A 17607-nucleotide genomic window follows, 5' to 3' on the forward strand; every position below is an offset into this window, starting at 1 on the left:
AGGCAGGTCCATTCGCTGTAATCACACCTCTGCCAGCTCGCTACACCCCAGGTCATGTTCATTTAATACCGCGAATATTTTGTAGAGCAATAATTAGACTCTAAACGGCATCCTAATCATTTGAGCGGTAGTCAAAATGCCACTTGCGAAAATGTCGCTTCCCTTTGGGAGCAAGGGCTCGCCCTTTCCAGTCTATTTTGGCTCTACATAAACCAGCCAGCCCTGAGGGGGCTCCAGGAATGAGAAGCTCTTCTGGCCCAGGCAAGGGATGTAGCGATTACCTTCCTAGTACCCAAAGCCCAACTACACGAACTGGGTGCGTGGCAGTGACAGCAGGACAATGCCACGAGCAAGGAAAAGCCAAAGCCTATTTTTGGAATTCAAGAGTGAGATCCAGCAGCCAAAACCCATGGGGGAGGGGACAGGAATAAAATAATCAGATACCCCTCAGCTTTACCCTGGAGCTTACGTCTCAAATCCATCAGTATTAAAATAGAACAAATAACACACCGAGCTGTCTTCATTATTCACCGTCGTGAACAGGTTGGCCGTATCCTAACTAAAAGTTCTTGTAACACAGATCCTCCAGTGGTTTAGGAGAATTTTCTTTTCTACATCATATATACTTAATGAGTTCGTTGATAAATGCAATCCTTTGCAGCTGTGTAAAATTGTAGTTTTTTGTTTTAACTTTAACGTGGCGTATGGATAATATTTCACCTCTTTACTTTTAACAATGAGAAACTATCTAAGCAATTTACACATTTTGGACCAATATCTTAGACCCACAGAACGACATCATCAGAGAGCATGTTGGGACCCTGGAGACTGCCCAGCCCTATTCTTACTTTACAGATGTGGCAACTAAGACCCAGAGAGAAAACAGGGCCTGCCCAGGGTCACATAGGGGCAGATCTGAAATTAGAGCTTTGACACTCAGTTCCGAGCCCCTATTTCTATATTAACTAAAAATAAGAGTACAAATTACAGATCTACTTGAGAGATCTACTCTACGAGAGTCTGAGTCCAGGAGAAGCTTCTAGAAGTCATGCTTCTGGGACTCTCAGCTACCAGTAAAAGTTCCCCCACCCAGGTTGTGAGGACATAGATGAGGTCCGTCAAGTCTCACTCAAGTTTTCCCCTCAGAAATGAGAAATAAAACAGAGTGAACCCCACATCTGTGCCCCCATCCCATTTATCTTTTTGCTTTCAAACACCAATACCGCTCCAAGCTGAGGAGTCTCAAACCTTTATTGTTCAGACAAGTGCTTAAACCAAAGGGTACCACGGCTTCTGGCCATGGCGGGAGGAATAGAGAGCAGGCTGGTTTCCAAAGGTTACCGACTTTATTGTTGACTTTGAACGCTGGACACCATCCTCTGGCACGCTCTCTGCTCAACTCTATGAAGTGACTTGATCAAGTTTGCCTTGAGAGTAAAGGGCCTCCAGGGTCCTAATCAAAAACGATTCCATCTGCCGCTGCGCTGATGTAGCTGTTATTCTTGCAAAATGAATCACTAAAGTCAAGAAACGGGCATCCTGTTCATCTACCTCCTCCTCAACTGCTTCTAACCTTGGGTCTTCATCTGTTTTCAGTCCACCTGCCCTGGATGGGGGTGCCGGGTGTTTGCCCTTCGACCACGGCTGCCGCTTCACCCATGCAAGGGCTGGGGGAGGGAAGTGAGGAGTCAAGGTAACAGCAGACCAGGGGAGTGTCACACACGAAACAGATGCTCAGCGAATGCTTGAAGGAAGGAATAAACCTGGGTCAAGTGGCGACCCACTCTTCCAGATATGCTTTTAGGAGGCCACCCAAACAAGGAAGCACTTGGGAAGAGTACAGTAAAGTGCCAAGAACCTGGAGCTGGCGTCACGTTAAGAAGGGCTACCGTAGTATGGCCTGTGAGCCAAACCACACCTGCTGCCTGTTGGCATAGAGTCCAAAAGCTAGGAGTCCTTTATAGAAGAACATCTGCCATCAATTTGATGAGCAGAAATACCAACTTTGAACCCAAATTAAGTGAAATGTCATCCTCCAAAATACTCCCGTTCTTCTCATTAGTGGACCTGTATCACAGAAAGTTGTATTCATTGTTACAGTTGGAATGTAATCAATAAAAATTCTGTGGAAATTTGTTTCCTTTCTCATCATACCTACATAATATCCTTGATTTTGCCTCTTGGTCCTCAAAGCCTAAAATATTTAGTGTCTGGCTCTTTATAGAAACGTTTGCCAACCCCCAAACTAAAGGCACGGGGCACTTTAGGCTGGAGGAAAGAAGATGGCATAACAGCTCCCTGTCACTGAGGCAGAACCGAACTTGCTCTATTGTTCCAAAGAGACAGAATAGATGGAAGTTCTAGGAGACAAACTTCAGATCCATCCTTTCTACTAACCAGAGAGAAATGGAATGGTACCTATCACATACCAAGAGCTGTGCTATTTTATACCTATTGTCTCACCAAGTTTTATGACGGTCTTTGAGGTGGGAGTCCAGAATGGCTAACTCTTTCCAAAATCACAAGCTAGGAAAGTGTAGTGCCAGGATTTGAACTCAGATATGCTTGGACTCCAAGGCTGAGTTTTCCCACTGTACAACGAAAGACCCTACCAAAGCTCAAGCATTATCTGCCAGGGTAATTACAGAGGGGATTTGACTTGAGAAAGCACATGATCACCACCACTAATAAAAACAGCAACATGCACTTTGCATATACTATCCCATCAATCCTTACAATAACCCTCAGAGGTAGGTCCTATCATTACCTATATTTTCCACGTAAGGGGACTGGTGTAGAGAGGTAAAGGAATCTGCCTACATTCCTAATCAGCATATAAAGTAGCAGAATTGAGATTCAAACTAAGATCTGATATCAAAACATGAGATATTGTCAGGAGGGCAACACTTTCCAAATGACCTACAGAGTCAACACAATCTCTATGAAAACTCTAACAGGTCTTTTTTGCAGAAATGGAAAAGCCAATCTTCAAATTCATGTGGACTTGCACAGGGCCCTGAATAGGCAAAACAATCTTGAAAAAGAGCAAAGCTGGAGGACTCAAACTTCTTGATTTCCAAGCTTGCAAAGCTACAGTAATCAAACCAGTGTGGTACGGATATAAGAATAAACATATAGACCAATGGAACAGAACTGAGATCCCAGAAAGAAACCCACACATCTATGGCCAGCTGGTTTTCCACCAGGGTGTCCAGTCCATTCAATGGGGGAAAGGACAGTCTCTCAACAAATGTTTTTAGGACAACTGGGTTTCCACATGCAAAGAATGAAGTTGGATCCCTACCTGTATACAAAAGTTAACTCAAAATGGATCAACATTCTAAAAGTAAGAGCAAAGACCATAAAATCCTTACAGGAAACATAGGAGTAAATCATGACCTTGGATTTGACAATGGATTCTTAGCTATGACACCCAATGCATGAACAGCAAAAGAAAAAAATAGACACAGTAGACGTCATCAGCATGAAAAACTTTTGTGCATCAAAGGACATTATCAAGAAAATGGAGAGACAGCCTACAGAATGGGAGAAAATATTTGCAAATCATTATCTGTTAAGGGTTTATTATGCACAATAAAGAAAGAATTCCCACAACTCTACAACAAGACAAAAACCCAAGTTTAAAATGGGCAAAGGTCAGGGGCACCTGGGTGGCTCAGTCGGTTAGGTGTCTGACTTCGGCTCAGGTCATGATCTCATGGCTCGTGAGTTCAAGCCCTGTGCTGACAGCTCAGAGCCTGGAGCCTGCTTCGGATTCTGTCTCCCTCTCTCCCTGCCCCTCCCCCGCTCACACTGTGTCTCTTTCTCTCTGTCTCAAAAATAAATAAAAACATTAAAAAAATTTTTTTTAAATGGACAAAGGTCTTGAATACATATTTCTCCAGACAAGACACACAAATGGCCCAAAAACACATGAAAAGATATTCAACAGCATTAGTCATTTGGGAAGTGCAAATCAAACCCACAATGAAATACCATTTCACAACTACTAAGATGGCTACGAGAAAACAAAACAAAGCAAAAATAACAAGTGTTGGTGAGAATGTGGAGAACTTGGAACCCTTGTGCCTTGCCGCTGGGAATGTCAAACGGTGCAGCTGCTGTGGCAAATAGTTTGGTAGTTCTTCAAAAAGTTAAACAATTACCGTATGAGCCAGCAATTCCACTCTTGTATATATGACTTTACAGAACTGAAACCAGGAACTCTAATATGTGTTTGCCAGTGTTCCCTGCAGCATTATGCACAGCAGTCAAAAGGTGGAAACACTGAACACGTCCACCGATAGATGAATGGATAAATAAAATGTGGCGTATACATACAAAGGAATATTCTCCAGACAAAAAAAAGGAATGAAGTCTGATACATGCGATCAGACGTGTTACACAACAGAGTGGAATCTTGAAAACATTAGGCGAGGTAAAATAAGCCAGACATAAAAAACAAGGACGGCATGGTTCCCTTTACATGATGCAAACTCATAGAGACAGAAAGTAGATCGGAGGTTAGCAGGTTATGGGGGGTGGGGAGGAGGAAATAGGGAGTTATTGTTCAATGGGTAAAGACTTTCTGTTTGGAGTGATGGACGATTTGGAAATAGTCATGAAGGCTGTACAATATCGTGAATGCAATTAACTCACTGAATTGTATACCTTAAAAAGGTTAAAATGGCACATTAAAATTTATTGAGGGCCATAAAAACAGAGCAATGATACTTAATTCAAAAACGTTTCCATAATGGTGGACATGGAGGTGCCAGGGGCCACGTCAGGAGGTGAGATTCTTTGGGGCAGGCCTGTAACACAAACGTGACATAGCCGATCCCTGCTGGGTGACCCCCAGAGTTGGACCAGAGTGGGGATCTGTAGGTGCTCTGGCCCATGCTGGGCCCAGCTCTTCCTCTGTTACCTATTTCCCAGCTAAATGACCTTTACTCTTTGGACTCACCTGGGAAGATATACTCACTGCATATCCAGGGAAAGTTTATCTTGAAAATCAAAGAAAAGGGAGCAGGACGAGAATGTCCATTGGCTTTGAGTTTATTCAGCAAGTTTCTACTGAACACCTACCATGCACGAAACATTCTGCCTTGATCTCTCAGAAGGCCACGCCTCTAGTGGTCTCCTAGCGAGCTGGGCACCTAGGTCAAGGCTGGGCTTCTGTAGCCCAAGTGGGGCCGCACGAAACACCAAACTCTAATATAAACTGACAAATGGTAGGCCTGTTCCGCAGACTTAGACATTCAAGTGTCTTTCACATGCTCCCTGATTAAATGAGTGTTTGGGTTAGGAATGTGTAAATGTCCCTTTGGTACAAGCACTAGCCAGACAGTTCTACCCACAGAACTATAATGTTGTTGAGATTTACCAGAAACGAATTGGGAGTTCAAAAGGAAAGACAAAAATACCACTTCTGTCTTTAAAGCTGCCGTCTCTATGTAGAGGGGACACGTACACCCTTCCCAAAAGGACCCCCTAACATTCTGTCAAGAGGGAGCCATTAATAGTCAAATTCAAGAAACAAACCTACTTCGCAGTTTGGGTTCATTCTGAAAAAAACAGAGGAAGCGGGGCTTGTTGCTTTACTTTTAATAGCACGGGTTGTCATGCCAACTAGTGCTCCTGTTTAAATTGAAGGGGAAGAAAGAAGTGTTCCTTCCTACACAAACCTTTCAGCGGGGCTCACAATTAGTCTTCTAAAAACACGAAAACTCATGGCGCCGGAGATACGGTAAACACCATGCTTATATTTAAGCCTGTCACAACGAGGATGTGGGAAACCTCTGGTTTGTACTGCCTTTACACAAGGCTCCTGCCCGGTGATCTGGCTGTGCGCTGCCCTGAAAGAGAGCAAGGCATTCCGTGGGCACACACACAGAGGCGGCCGATCTCGAGACGGGAGGGGAGCCTTCCATCTTGAAGGAACACAACTGAAGAGAGAGACAGAGACAAACACGGTTTTCTGGTCAAGGTGGCTCTGCTCCCCGCGAAGGCACCGTTCCTAAAAGGCTGGGTCCGCACAGTGCTGCACAACACCCAAAGGTGCCAGTGATGCGGGGAGGAAAGGGGAAGGCGCACCAGGTGCTGCGGCAGAGGGACCCCCTCGGTGCAGGGGTGCCGAGGGGCCTGGGTCAGCGGCAGAAGGACGGTTGTTGGCTTCTGCTCACGCAAGGTCCCAGCCGGCATAAAGGAAGGTCTGTGCAGTGTTGCTACGGCAAGCAGGACCTGCTCACAGACCAGCTGCGGCGGTGCACGGCTGGATCCATCAGCAAAGGGCACAAGCAGTCTGTCCCAAGATGTCGGGGGTTCCCAACCCAGCCCCGTGCCCGTCTGGTGTCCTCTCCTCCCGCTCCTCCGTGAGAGCGAGCCCTTGTCTCCCACGTCCTCAGGCCTCACGCCCTCACACCCCCACAGTCCTGAGGATGAAGGTGTCTCTCTGCTCTGAGACTTTAATTCCTAGCAGTCCTTGAAGGGCCAATTCAGGAACCAGCGTTCCTCCTCTCGCACTGGCCCCCCACCTACAAACACTGCGGCAGCCTACCCGGTCTGTCCACCTGTGGTTAGCATGCCTTGGGCTAACCAGTCTTCTCTAATCAGTGTCCTTTTGTGTATTTCTGTTTAATTTCCCTAATTAGTTTCTGGAAGTTTCTGGAAGCCAAAAGGCCTTTCTCTGTGCACTTTGTTGCTTCCCCTGTGCCTGGAAACCCCTGAGCATACGGTGGTGGGGACAGCACAGAAGCACACAGCGGCCGCGTAATAAGCTCCAGTGCTGGGCTCTGTTCTGAGTACCTTATGTGGTTTGGCAAATAAGCCTCACAATAGAGGCTGAGAGAGGTGTGATTATTAGCCCCATTTCCTTTTGCAGAAGGAAAAACGGAGGCATATGAGGTCAATGACTTGCCAGGATCACACAATTGGTAACTGGCAGACCCAGGACCCAAACCCAAGCTCTCTGACACGAGGGCCTGGGCCTGGGCCACACTTGGTTGCTGCCCTGGGTTTGGGGGTTGAGAAAACAAAGACGGGGTGGGGAGCCAATGGAGGGGAGAAAAATGAGTGGCAATATCTATAGTAAACACATACGATACTATCCTATTCCTTGAAACTTACGTAAATGTACATGCATTTATTCACAAAGAGATACATGAAAAGATGGTCTCTATGATGTCAATGGGTAGTCAGCTATCTCAGGAGGGTGGGGCTTTAAGTGCCTTTTATTTCCTTTTCCATATTTGTCTGTACAGTTTGATTTTCAAGGAGTCTGCAAGGTGCTGCATACTGCAAAAATGATCACCGATGAAGTCAATTTCATCATGGGAGGAAAAGGGAAACAAAACAAAAGAAAAAGAAAGGAAAAAGAGGGAGGGATGGGACAAGCCATCACGTGTTTCTGATCGGAAGGGTGGCATGCCACACCTGTGACTTAGATCACCTCGGGGACAATGCAGGAGGTGAAGACAGACATACTATTCTACCTCGATGAATGACAGCAATGACAATCCCTAACTCTCATGGGGCCCAAAGAAGTAGTACAGGAAGTTGAAAATCCAGCTGCCCCCACAGCAGCACGGCTCACCACAGTCAAATGCCCATCAACAGATGAACGGATGAACAGGTTGTGGTATAATCTACATGATGGACTGTTATTCGACCATAAAAAGGAACGACATACTGACAGGCTACAGTGTGGGTGACCGTGAAAACATTATGTTGAGTGAGAGAAGCCAGACTCAAAAGGTCACTTACTAGATGATTTTATTAATAGGAAATACCCAAAATAGGTAAATCCATAGAGTCAGGAAGCAGGTTAGTAGTTGGCGGGGACTGGGGGGAGGGGGGAGGGGGGACAGTTGCTTCCTGGGGATGAGGTTTCTTTTTAGGGTGCTGAAAATGTTTTGGGATTTGATAGAGGTGATGCCTGCACAGCACGGGGAATGCACGGAACGCCACTGAATCGTGCACGTTTAAAATGGTTTAAGTTTATGTTACGTGAATTTATCTCAATTAAAAGACAGTCCAATTAGCTTTTAACCTAAAGCCCCAATAAAATAGAAGGGCAAATGAGAAGAAAAAAAAAAAGAAAAAAGAAAGAAAGTCCCAGCAAATGAAGGAAGCAGGACACTCCACGGAAGATGTGGCCTGGGGCCGGAGGAGAGAGGGTCCCTGCTCAGCCAAGCGTGGACCTTCCGTAACTGAGCACCGAGGTGCCACCGTCTCCAGATACCGGGAGCTTTCACCTTTCTCCTATGACACCTCCTGTTCTAGCTAAAAGATATGAGACAACATGGTCATCAAATATTTGCCGCGGGAAGCTCCAACTGCAAAATCAAGTAGAAACAGCAAGAAAGGTTGAAGCCACGTATTCAAATGCTTTGCTACTGGAAGCGGACCCTCCCCAGCATCAGCCACACCAGATGGCAACTGTCTGCTGCTTGGCTGCCTCCCCCAAGACTGGGAGCCACTCACGGGCAGGGACCATGCCTCGTGCAAGGCTGTGTCCCGGCCTTTATCACAGTCCCTGGCTCAGAACAGGGGAATGCATATACCTGTGTTAAAGAAATGAATGTCCTCCATTTTATATATCTTATCACTTGACTTCTCTATATATTTTTTAAGTTTTTACTTTCATTTATTTGAGAGAGAGTGCACAAACACATGCAAGTGGTGGGGGGGGGGGGAGGGAGAGAGAAAGAGAGAGAGAGAGAGGGAGAGAGAGAATCCCAAGCAGGCTCCACGCTCAGCACGAGACTGGCACAGGGCTCCATCTCACGAACTGTGAGCTCATGACCTGAGCCAAAATCAAAGGTGGGACACTGAACCCACTAAGCCACCCAGGCGCCCCTGATTTATATTTTTAATAGATAAAACACAGCCATGGGATAAGATCCAAAGGCCTCCAAGGAATGTAACGGTGGTAAATTTCCCTTTCTCCTACCCTTGTGCTCCCTCACCTACGAGGCAACCTCTGACGCTGTCCCCATCACTTTAAACGTGACCAGGGCAGTGAAATTCTGAATTGCAAAAGCTCCGGCAACCAGACCGCCCGGTGACTCGGGCGTCAGGTCATCACCACAAGATGGAAGCCACATGTGATACCAAGATGAAAGTCATCGGAGTGCAAACAAGGTCCCAGTATTCCGTGCTGGGAGGAGGCACATGCCAGGCTTGCAGAGGAACGCTGCTAAGGTGACAGCCGTCCCCCTAGAGTCATTCATGGCATGTGGAGAAGTCCGTGGGCAGGGGCCAGCCAGCCACCTCCAGTTCCTCACACCTGATTCTGACGCTGGCGCATTTCAAGCTGAGGCAAGGCCACGTGGCCACATGATGGGACGAAAGCAGACACACAAACCGCAATCACGCTCGGACCCAGAGAGATGCTTTAGCGGTTTGTCTAGAGGAAAAACGTTCACCTTAAAAGAACTCAACGGAGAGCTGGGTGGCACTGTCCCCACGGACAGGCTCCACGGTGGACACGGCAGATGGGAACTCAGCAGGCCAGGAGGAGAGGGGCCGGGGAAATCAAAGCACCCACGGTGGCAAAGAATCTGGGCAGCGTCCCCAGGGGCATACCGTGTGCGACAGGAACATCTGGACACACTGAGCCCCGGCCTGTGAGGGGCTTTTTTTGAAGACTGAGTAACCATTGCCCTGTATAGTCACCAAACCGAAGCCTAAAAAAAGACCCGGGCCGCGCAGGCTCATCTGTTCTCCAAGGCTCCTGCCTAATGTGGCGAAGCACCGGCGAGAGGGTGAGCCGGGTGCTTATCTGATTTCAGCCAATCTGTTACTGTATTTCATTCCCTGTCCTCGTGCCCAGAGGCTGTTGCAATGTGTATAAATTTAGAAAGAAAAAGATAAATAACACGGAAAAGTCCATTTTAACAAAATGAGTTGTTTTCTTTCTTTTCTCTCTTTCTTCTTACTCCACTAAAGAAAGGACAAAATGATCGTGTTACTTAGTTAGCCCTTACCGTGGCGGAATTTGGTATTCTGGGCAGCAGCTCAATAATGCATGACCGCAGCCCAAGATTAACTAGCTTCTTCTGAAATTGTAAAATAGTCAAGCTTCCATCCCAAATATTTTTTAGAAGCTGAAGGAACAAAATGACAGCACCTCGCCCAAGATCTGTAACCAACTAGAGCGTCTTCTGACAGTACCTCGCCCAAGATCTGTAACCAACTAGAGCGTCTTCTGACAGTACCTCGCCCAAGATCTGTAACCAACTAGAGCGTCTTCTGACAGTACCTCGCCCAAGATCTGTAACCAACTAGAGCGTCTTCTGACAGTACCTCGCCCAAGATCTGTAACCAACTAGAGCGTCTTCTGACAGTACCTCGCCCAAGATCTGTAACCAACTAGAGCGTCTTCTGACAGTACCTCGCCCAAGATCTGTAACCAACTAGAGCGTCTTCTGACAGCACCTCGCCCAAGATCTGTAACCAACTAGAGCGTCTTCTGATCGAGCCAAAATCTCTGAACGAAGACTGTGCTTATCGACACGAATGTCTATGCCAGCTCACTGACCACACACGGCGGTGCCATTTTGCCCCAGGAGTTATGCGTCGATGCTTTAAATAAGGTAAAACCTTCATAAGGACATTAGTATCACGGATGGGAGGTTTGGGGTTACGGTGGAAATTACCCTCAAAGAGAAGCTGCTTGAGAAATGCTTGCCTTCCCTCACACGCAAATTCACAGCCAGTGGGTTTATGGACCAAGGTAGGAAGTCGCCACCAGTGGATTCTACGAGCTAATCATTTAGCCCAATTCCCACTCCACAGAGTTAAGTGATGGGCCCAAGGTCACGTGGCTGCCGTGGCAGAGGGGTCAGGACCAGGTCTCACAGCCCTTCCCCGGGCTTATTCTGCTGGCACCACTCCCCGCCGGAAAGTACCAGACTCAAGCGCTATACCTCCGACAGCATCTCGTACTGGCCTCTCCTCCCAAGGGCGATGGTCAGCAAATCATAGACCACAGATGCGCTCTGCAAGCTGATGAGGCGGTCACTCTTGTGCTCGGGTATCCGGCTCAGCACAGCGTCCCGGTTGGCCTGAAAACAACGCAGAAGAGAGAAGCAGACGGTGAGCCAGTCCCTGCACACCGCCAGTGCTCGGGGCAGAGGAGCCATCTAGGCCCTCCTGCCCCTAACAGCTTGCCGAGGGCCTGGAGACAGGGGAAGGAACGAGTATGGGGCTTGTCACCTTGGGCTGCTTATTCAAATTCCCCAGAGCACTGCAGCACATGGTACGGGGTGCAGCACGGAGGTACGGTTCTAGAGGACGCTTGGTACCTGTCAGCAGGCATTTGAGGGAAGCTTTGGGGGCTGATGGGGAGCAGGGTGGTTTCTCCTGGGCTCGGGCTCACAGCCAGGCTTGCTGCAGACACAGCCAGTGCTCGGGGGCAGCAGAATGACCCATCAGGTACGGCCCTGCTGTGCCTTGCCTGTAGGTCCTGCTTCTGCTCTACATTAAAGAGCAGGGGGAAATCCCCAGTCCCATGTTCCCATCATCAAAGGGTGCCATTACGTTGTGTCACTCCTGCGGAGACATGTGGTACTTTTCCTGTGTCACTAAAGCAACATTCAAATCCCTGTATGGCACCTTCCCTGGAACAGACTACAAAGACTAATGCAATCTTGTTTAGGGAAGCACAAAACAGCTGTATCAGAGAAACCAAGAAGCAAACAGATTTTTGTCTTAAAAGATATTACCGAGGACTCAAGAGATCACCTTGCCTATTTTCCATCGCCGCTGCTTGGCACAGAAATACAGCAGGCACATTCAAACTTATTAATCTCATCTATCTAGAAATCAAATGCTCTTTACGACAACTTGTTTTCGTTACTTCCGAAATTTAATTTCTCTACAGATTCTCCACACATATCCCATGTATCAGGGACGCTACCTACTCTAACCATTTTCTTTTTCTCCCTAATAGGGAGCTGGAATCAACTAAGTTAGATTTTGCCTGTCTTTGTTCCCCCTGCTAGTTAACAGAAGTCTCCAGATCTATCCACCTCTAGGAGGACAGAAGGGGCCCGTTGGTTTTTCCTGCGAAGGGGTGCCTGAGATACCAGGGTTGCTTGTCCAGGCCGGCTGATGATCATCTCCCTGCCTGACATTTAGATAGCCGCGTGCACACCTTCTCTCTCACAAACGAGGCAAAATGCTTTCTCTGTGTGTGAGTCCAAGGCACTCACTTTTAGCCACCCATCAGTACTTACTCACTCGAAAACTCCTTGCTCTTAAATGTCAAAGACAAATAAGAATACATAAGACAGGCCACTTCCTACAAAGTGAGTCATCTCTTATGGATACGAGCCTGCTTTTGAAGATTTCATTCTAAGGTTTTCTTGTTAGGAGTGTCTTTGAGCCAAGAAAAGAAACCCTGAGGGAAATAGGGCCTCCTGTAAGGGGTCTCATTTTATTTACTTGCCATAAATGTTCCATACTGAGACCAATGCCTGGAAGAGAACAAAACAAAGCAAAACAAAGCAAAATACTACTTAGGGGATATTTTCAAGTTATGCCAAGCACACTTTTTTTTTTTAAATTCTTAGAGAAAATCTATCGACGTCTTTTGATTAAAACCTCAATACATCCACAGATAATAAATACCGCAGAACACCGTGTCAGTGGTAATTGTGGAAATGTAGTTCTGATGACCCCTTTCTCCTGGGGAAACTTCATTTGACACTTTCTTGCAGGTGGAGAGAGACTATGGATGAATTGACTTTTCTAAGTTAAAGTCAGAACCAACGGAGATACAATTTTCTCAGATACCAAAAAAAAACACAGCAATTCTCAACCGGTTCTGAAATCGAGCACATGAAACTTTCTGTCTAACAGCTGAAAAATCAAGAAGTCAAGGAACATGAAAAAAGGCTTGCAAAGGCAACTTAACTGAGACTTCTACCTACATAATTATGGAATAATTTACAGGGAGAGCACAGTCATTTTGGTTGGAAACCCAGACCTCCATATTTACTGATGATGTCATTGGATTTCACCATCCTCTGAAGAGAGTTTCCAGAAATTCAATACCACAGAGCCAAATCGGACTGTCTCAAAGGGATCTCAATTTTGAGTATTATTAGTTTCTATCATTTCAATTAAGGAGCAGGAAAGTTGGAGACATCATTCCCAAGACATCTCCACTTAGAGCAAGCATTTCAGAGATGTGCCTGTGTTTTCCAGACTCTAAACTGGAACACACAACCTGACCACAGAACACCATATTTTCAATCAGAATTGTCCAAGAAATCTAAAATGTGTGGTCGCCACTCTTTCAGAACTTTTACAACGTCACCATCCCAGTCTGCCCAAATGAAACTAATTGCGAGGTTGTGGAGAGCCCCGCCTAGAAGGAGGGCACGAGAGCTAGGAGGCCAACGCGAGCTGGCCCCCACCAAAGAACTGATGACGAAGCGCGGAGAGACCGGCTCATTCGCAAAACAGTTCCCGAATGCCACAGAGTGCCAGCCTGTTCACATATATGCTTTCCCTGACTGTGCCAAGGCAGAGTAGAGAATGTAAATGACACCGTTCTAAGTTACCAGCTGACAGTCAAGGAAAGATGAGTCAAGGGGGCAACCTGTTTCCTTCAGAGGAAGTAAGGCCAATGACGTCAAAGAGGTTCCAAATAAAAAGCAGTGGTAACTCAAGCAGTCTTGCTCCTGTAAACATCTCTGGGCCATTTCACAGAACAAGGAAACCCAAAGCTTGAAATTAAGGCAAGGATGCTAGCCTCCCTGACTAATCCCAGCCTCTTCCAATCCCTCCTTCGCTCAGCATACAGCCTTCTTCTTGTGTTCCATTTCTAAATCTTCTTCGGCTGAGCGCATTTCATGGCTCCATTTAAACTGCACACTTGGGGAAGAAGGAAACTACCTTCTCTCGCTTCAGTTTCGATTCCTTTTCTTCCACCTTCTCCACCTGCCTGCCTGGTGAGGAGGGAGATATGAGAGGATGCAGCCTAATCTGGAAAGAGCAACAGACCACTGTGGGATGCATCCGTTTTGCCTGCTCTGCTCCTCATCTACAGAATGAGTGAACGGGTGGGAGGACATCTAGGTCCTTCCAAGTTCCAGGAGCCTCGCCATTCTGCTCGGGTGCTTAGCACACACCATTTAGGTGCTAACGTACTAACCACTGTAACACAGATTGCTTCTCAGAGTGTCAAGCCAGGCGGTCATGCCTAGTGACATGCAGAGCAGAAACCCAATAAATGGTGAGTAATGAAACACTAGATATAAACTTTGATATTCTGGCCAGACATTACGAAAACATTTCAAAGGAATCTGATGGCCTGGCAAAAACTCCCGCACAACAGCAGAGCAGGTAACAGGAGAGAGCTCTCACGGCCAGGGACTCTGCAATGCCCAGGGAGCGGGCGGGAGACCTGTCCAAGGAGCTGAGTCTGCTCCATCGGGCTCCTGCTTTAAAAACCAGAGGTTCAGGGGCGCCCGGGTGGCGCAGTCGGTTAAGCGTCCGACTTCAGCCAGGTCACGATCTCGCGGTCCGTGAGTTCGAGCCCCGCGTCGGGCTCTGGGCTGATGGCTCAGAGCCTGGAGCCTGTTTCCGATTCTGTGTCTCCCTCTCTCTCTGCCCCTCCCCCGTTCATGCTCTGTCTCTCTCTGTCCCAAAAATAAATAAAAAAACGTTGAAAAAAAATTAAAAAAACAAAACAAAACAAAACAAAACAAAAACCAGAGGTTCAGGGGCGCCTGGGTGGCGCAGTCAGTTAAGCGTCCGACTTCAGCCAGGTCACGATCTCGCGGTCCGTGAGTTCGAGCCCCGCGTCGGGCTCTGGGCTGATGGCTCAGAGCCTGGAGCCTGTTTCCGATTCTGTGTCTCCCTCTCTCTCTGCCCCTCCCCCGTTCATGCTCTGTCTCTCTCTGTCCCAAAAATAAATAAACGTTGAAAAAAAAAAATTAAAAAAAAAAAAAACAGAGGTTCAGGGCGCCTGGGTGGCTCAGTCGGTGAAGCGTCCGACTTCAGCTCAGGTCACGATCTCACGGTTCATGAGTTCAAGCCCTGTGTCAGGCTCTGTGCTGACAGGGCAGAGCCTTCAGATTCTGTCTGTCTGTCTGTCTGTCTCTCTCTCTCAGTCCCTCCCCCGCTTGTGCTCTGTCGTTCTCTCTCAAAAATAAATAAAACATTTTTAAAAATTAAAAAAAAAAAAAAACACAGGTTCGCATACACCACAAGTTATTTGTCCCTAAACTCTCCCTCCCACCCAGGCAAGTTGAGAAGGCTCGAAAAGGTTACCCTCTGGGGGCTTCCTTCCCTTTTTAGGGTTACTTTGATGGTCTTTTTAGCTGCAGTTTTCAGATACACAACTGTGCTAGTGTTCCATCAATACTCACTAGGTGGGCAAATAAATGAACTCAGATGCCTGTTACCTACTAGGGCAGAGAAGTCCCATGCCCCAAGCTGACAGTAACCTACAGGGGACATTTCTAACCATTCCAAGAATTAAGAAACATCCCTCTTTTCAAACCCCCGTTGTTTTTCCCCCCACCCAGCTATCCCCTCTAGAAAGTATTCTTCTCCAAAGAAAAACAGCCACTGTACTGATGGAGTCACCATATCACAAACAGGACTGTAGGAAGAGGGGAAAGAAAAATGTAAAAACACATTCTACTTACCATTGATTCACTGATCAGCAGTAACAACAGGGCTTCTTCAGTATTTTCTTGAGGACAAAAAATGCTGTGTAAAGAAAATCAAATGTTATACACGGCACTTTCAAAATAATATAATGAACGGAACTGATTATTAAAAGCTTTTAGATTTTTTATATAGAATCCACACAAAAAATACTGTACATCAGGACACTTGAAAATACTGTATCATCTGGACAGTATCATCTGGACACTTGAATTAATTTGCTTATTTCTATGGTAATCTATGGAAGTTTTAACTATATTTTAACTATGCATTTTAACAGCAGGCAGCAGAGTGAAGTAAAGCTGTAAAAACCACATTAAAAGCCCAAATAACATATATGCCAATTACAGAGGCAGAAATTTGCTACAAACTGACATTACCTCCATGATAAAGCTCTCTCTTAAACCCATTATGGGGTATCGATTATAGGCATTTTACTAAGCAGGTGTCTGCTTACCTATTTCTTGCTAACTGCCGTATCTTATATTGTCCATTAGATGAAATAAGAGATTGGAAGCAATTTTAGAGTTTGAATCATTTCTAGAATACTGTAAGAATTTGGCGAGCCACCTTAGTTAAACACACATGTTCGTTACAGGGTGGCCTGCAAGAGCTAGCTGTCTTATTAATCTGTTTTATGGAAGTTGGCTGAGCTATACAACATCTTGGATTGAAAGAAAAAGCTTTTAAGCTCAATGTTGCTCCTCGAGATTAGAGAACAAAAAAAACCCAAACATACCCCCAATCTCCATTCTTTATAGCCTATAGCCTTGTGCTTTGAGCATTTTTAAAGACTTGTAGCATTTTTTCCCTGTTCTAAAAGCTCTAGAATCCTTTGAGTAGAATTGGAAGTGTTATCACCAACTGAGCCAAACTCGACTCTTTCACGGAAAGGAAGGGGAGTGCAATAAAAATGAACTTGGTTAAAAACACACAAACAAGGGGCGCCTGGGTGGCTCAGTCGGTTAAGCGTCTGACTTTGGCTCAGGTCATGATCTCACGGTTTGTGAGTTCGAGACTTGTGTCAGGCTCTGTGCTGACAGCTCAGAGCCTGGAGCCTGCTTTGGATTCTGTCTGTCTGTCTCTCTCTCCCTTTCTGCCCCGCCCCCACTTGTGCTCTGTTTCTCTCTCTCTCTCTCTCAAAAATAAATAAAGCATAAAAAAATTTTTTTAAACAAACAACCCCCCCCCCCAAAACAAAACAAAACAAAACTCCTGGACGTTTTGGAGACGATTACAAAAGAATAAATCTTCCCAGTGATAACATCACAATCATTTCAGAGATGGGATGACTCCCCCACCAAAATGGTGAAAAAAATGTCTTCCACATCATTATAGATCCTTGTTTTCTCTGAAGCGCTGGCAACTTTTGTACGGCGACAAAGGACCGTGAAGAGCAAGACAGAAAAAGCACAGGGCCTGGTTCTCTTTTTACAACTCTGACGTCCCTAGAGGTAAGGAAACCACCTGTGGATGGTTCCCGTTGCTCTTGTGGGCTAAAATTTTACGAAAAGTCTGGCCTGTAAATGATGAGCAAGATTCCGGGATTTGCAGTGAATTTCCTAAAGGAGGTAGCTTGAGGTGAGCTGGGTTTTTCAGAGATGGAACTCTTCTTTCTCCTTAAATTCAGAAATAGAGCCTACAGAATTTGAATGAAGAGTGTTCGTGTGTGTGTGTGTGTGTGTGTCCACCCAGCAATCATTTCCTGATATTCTGGCTCCAGCTTACATACAACTGGGACCTTACAAATAAAGCAGTAGCATTAACCTTTTTTCTCATGGCTAGCCAGTTCTGCATTGTCCAGACTAATTGAAAAGAAGAGAGAGCCCATGCTAATTGTGACTTAACACCAGCCAATTCAGTCCATGGATAATCCCTAAATTCCATTTGAGCCATCCAGCCTGCTTAAATGCTAAG

The 17607-nt window shown here is 46.2% G+C and overlaps 1 protein-coding gene across 13 annotated transcripts in view; it reads right to left on the reverse strand.

The window, feature by feature from the left end:
* The window catches only part of TTC7B (tetratricopeptide repeat domain 7B), a 255087-nt gene that overhangs the window by 116934 nt on the left and 120546 nt on the right, over nt 1–17607 (reverse strand). For all 13 annotated transcript variants that reach the window (XM_045060370.1, XM_045060371.1, XM_023255949.2 and 10 more), the window contains 2 exons: nt 15669–15732; nt 10932–11069 (listed from right to left, as the gene is read on the reverse strand). In XM_045060370.1, coding sequence (XP_044916305.1) covers nt 10932–11069; nt 15669–15732 — 202 coding nt within the window. The remainder of the gene's footprint in view (nt 1–10931; nt 11070–15668; nt 15733–17607) is intronic.

The sequence above is a fragment of the Felis catus genome, chromosome B3, assembly GCF_018350175.1.
Source record: "Felis catus isolate Fca126 chromosome B3, F.catus_Fca126_mat1.0, whole genome shotgun sequence".
Classification (NCBI taxonomy): Eukaryota; Metazoa; Chordata; class Mammalia; order Carnivora; family Felidae; genus Felis; species Felis catus.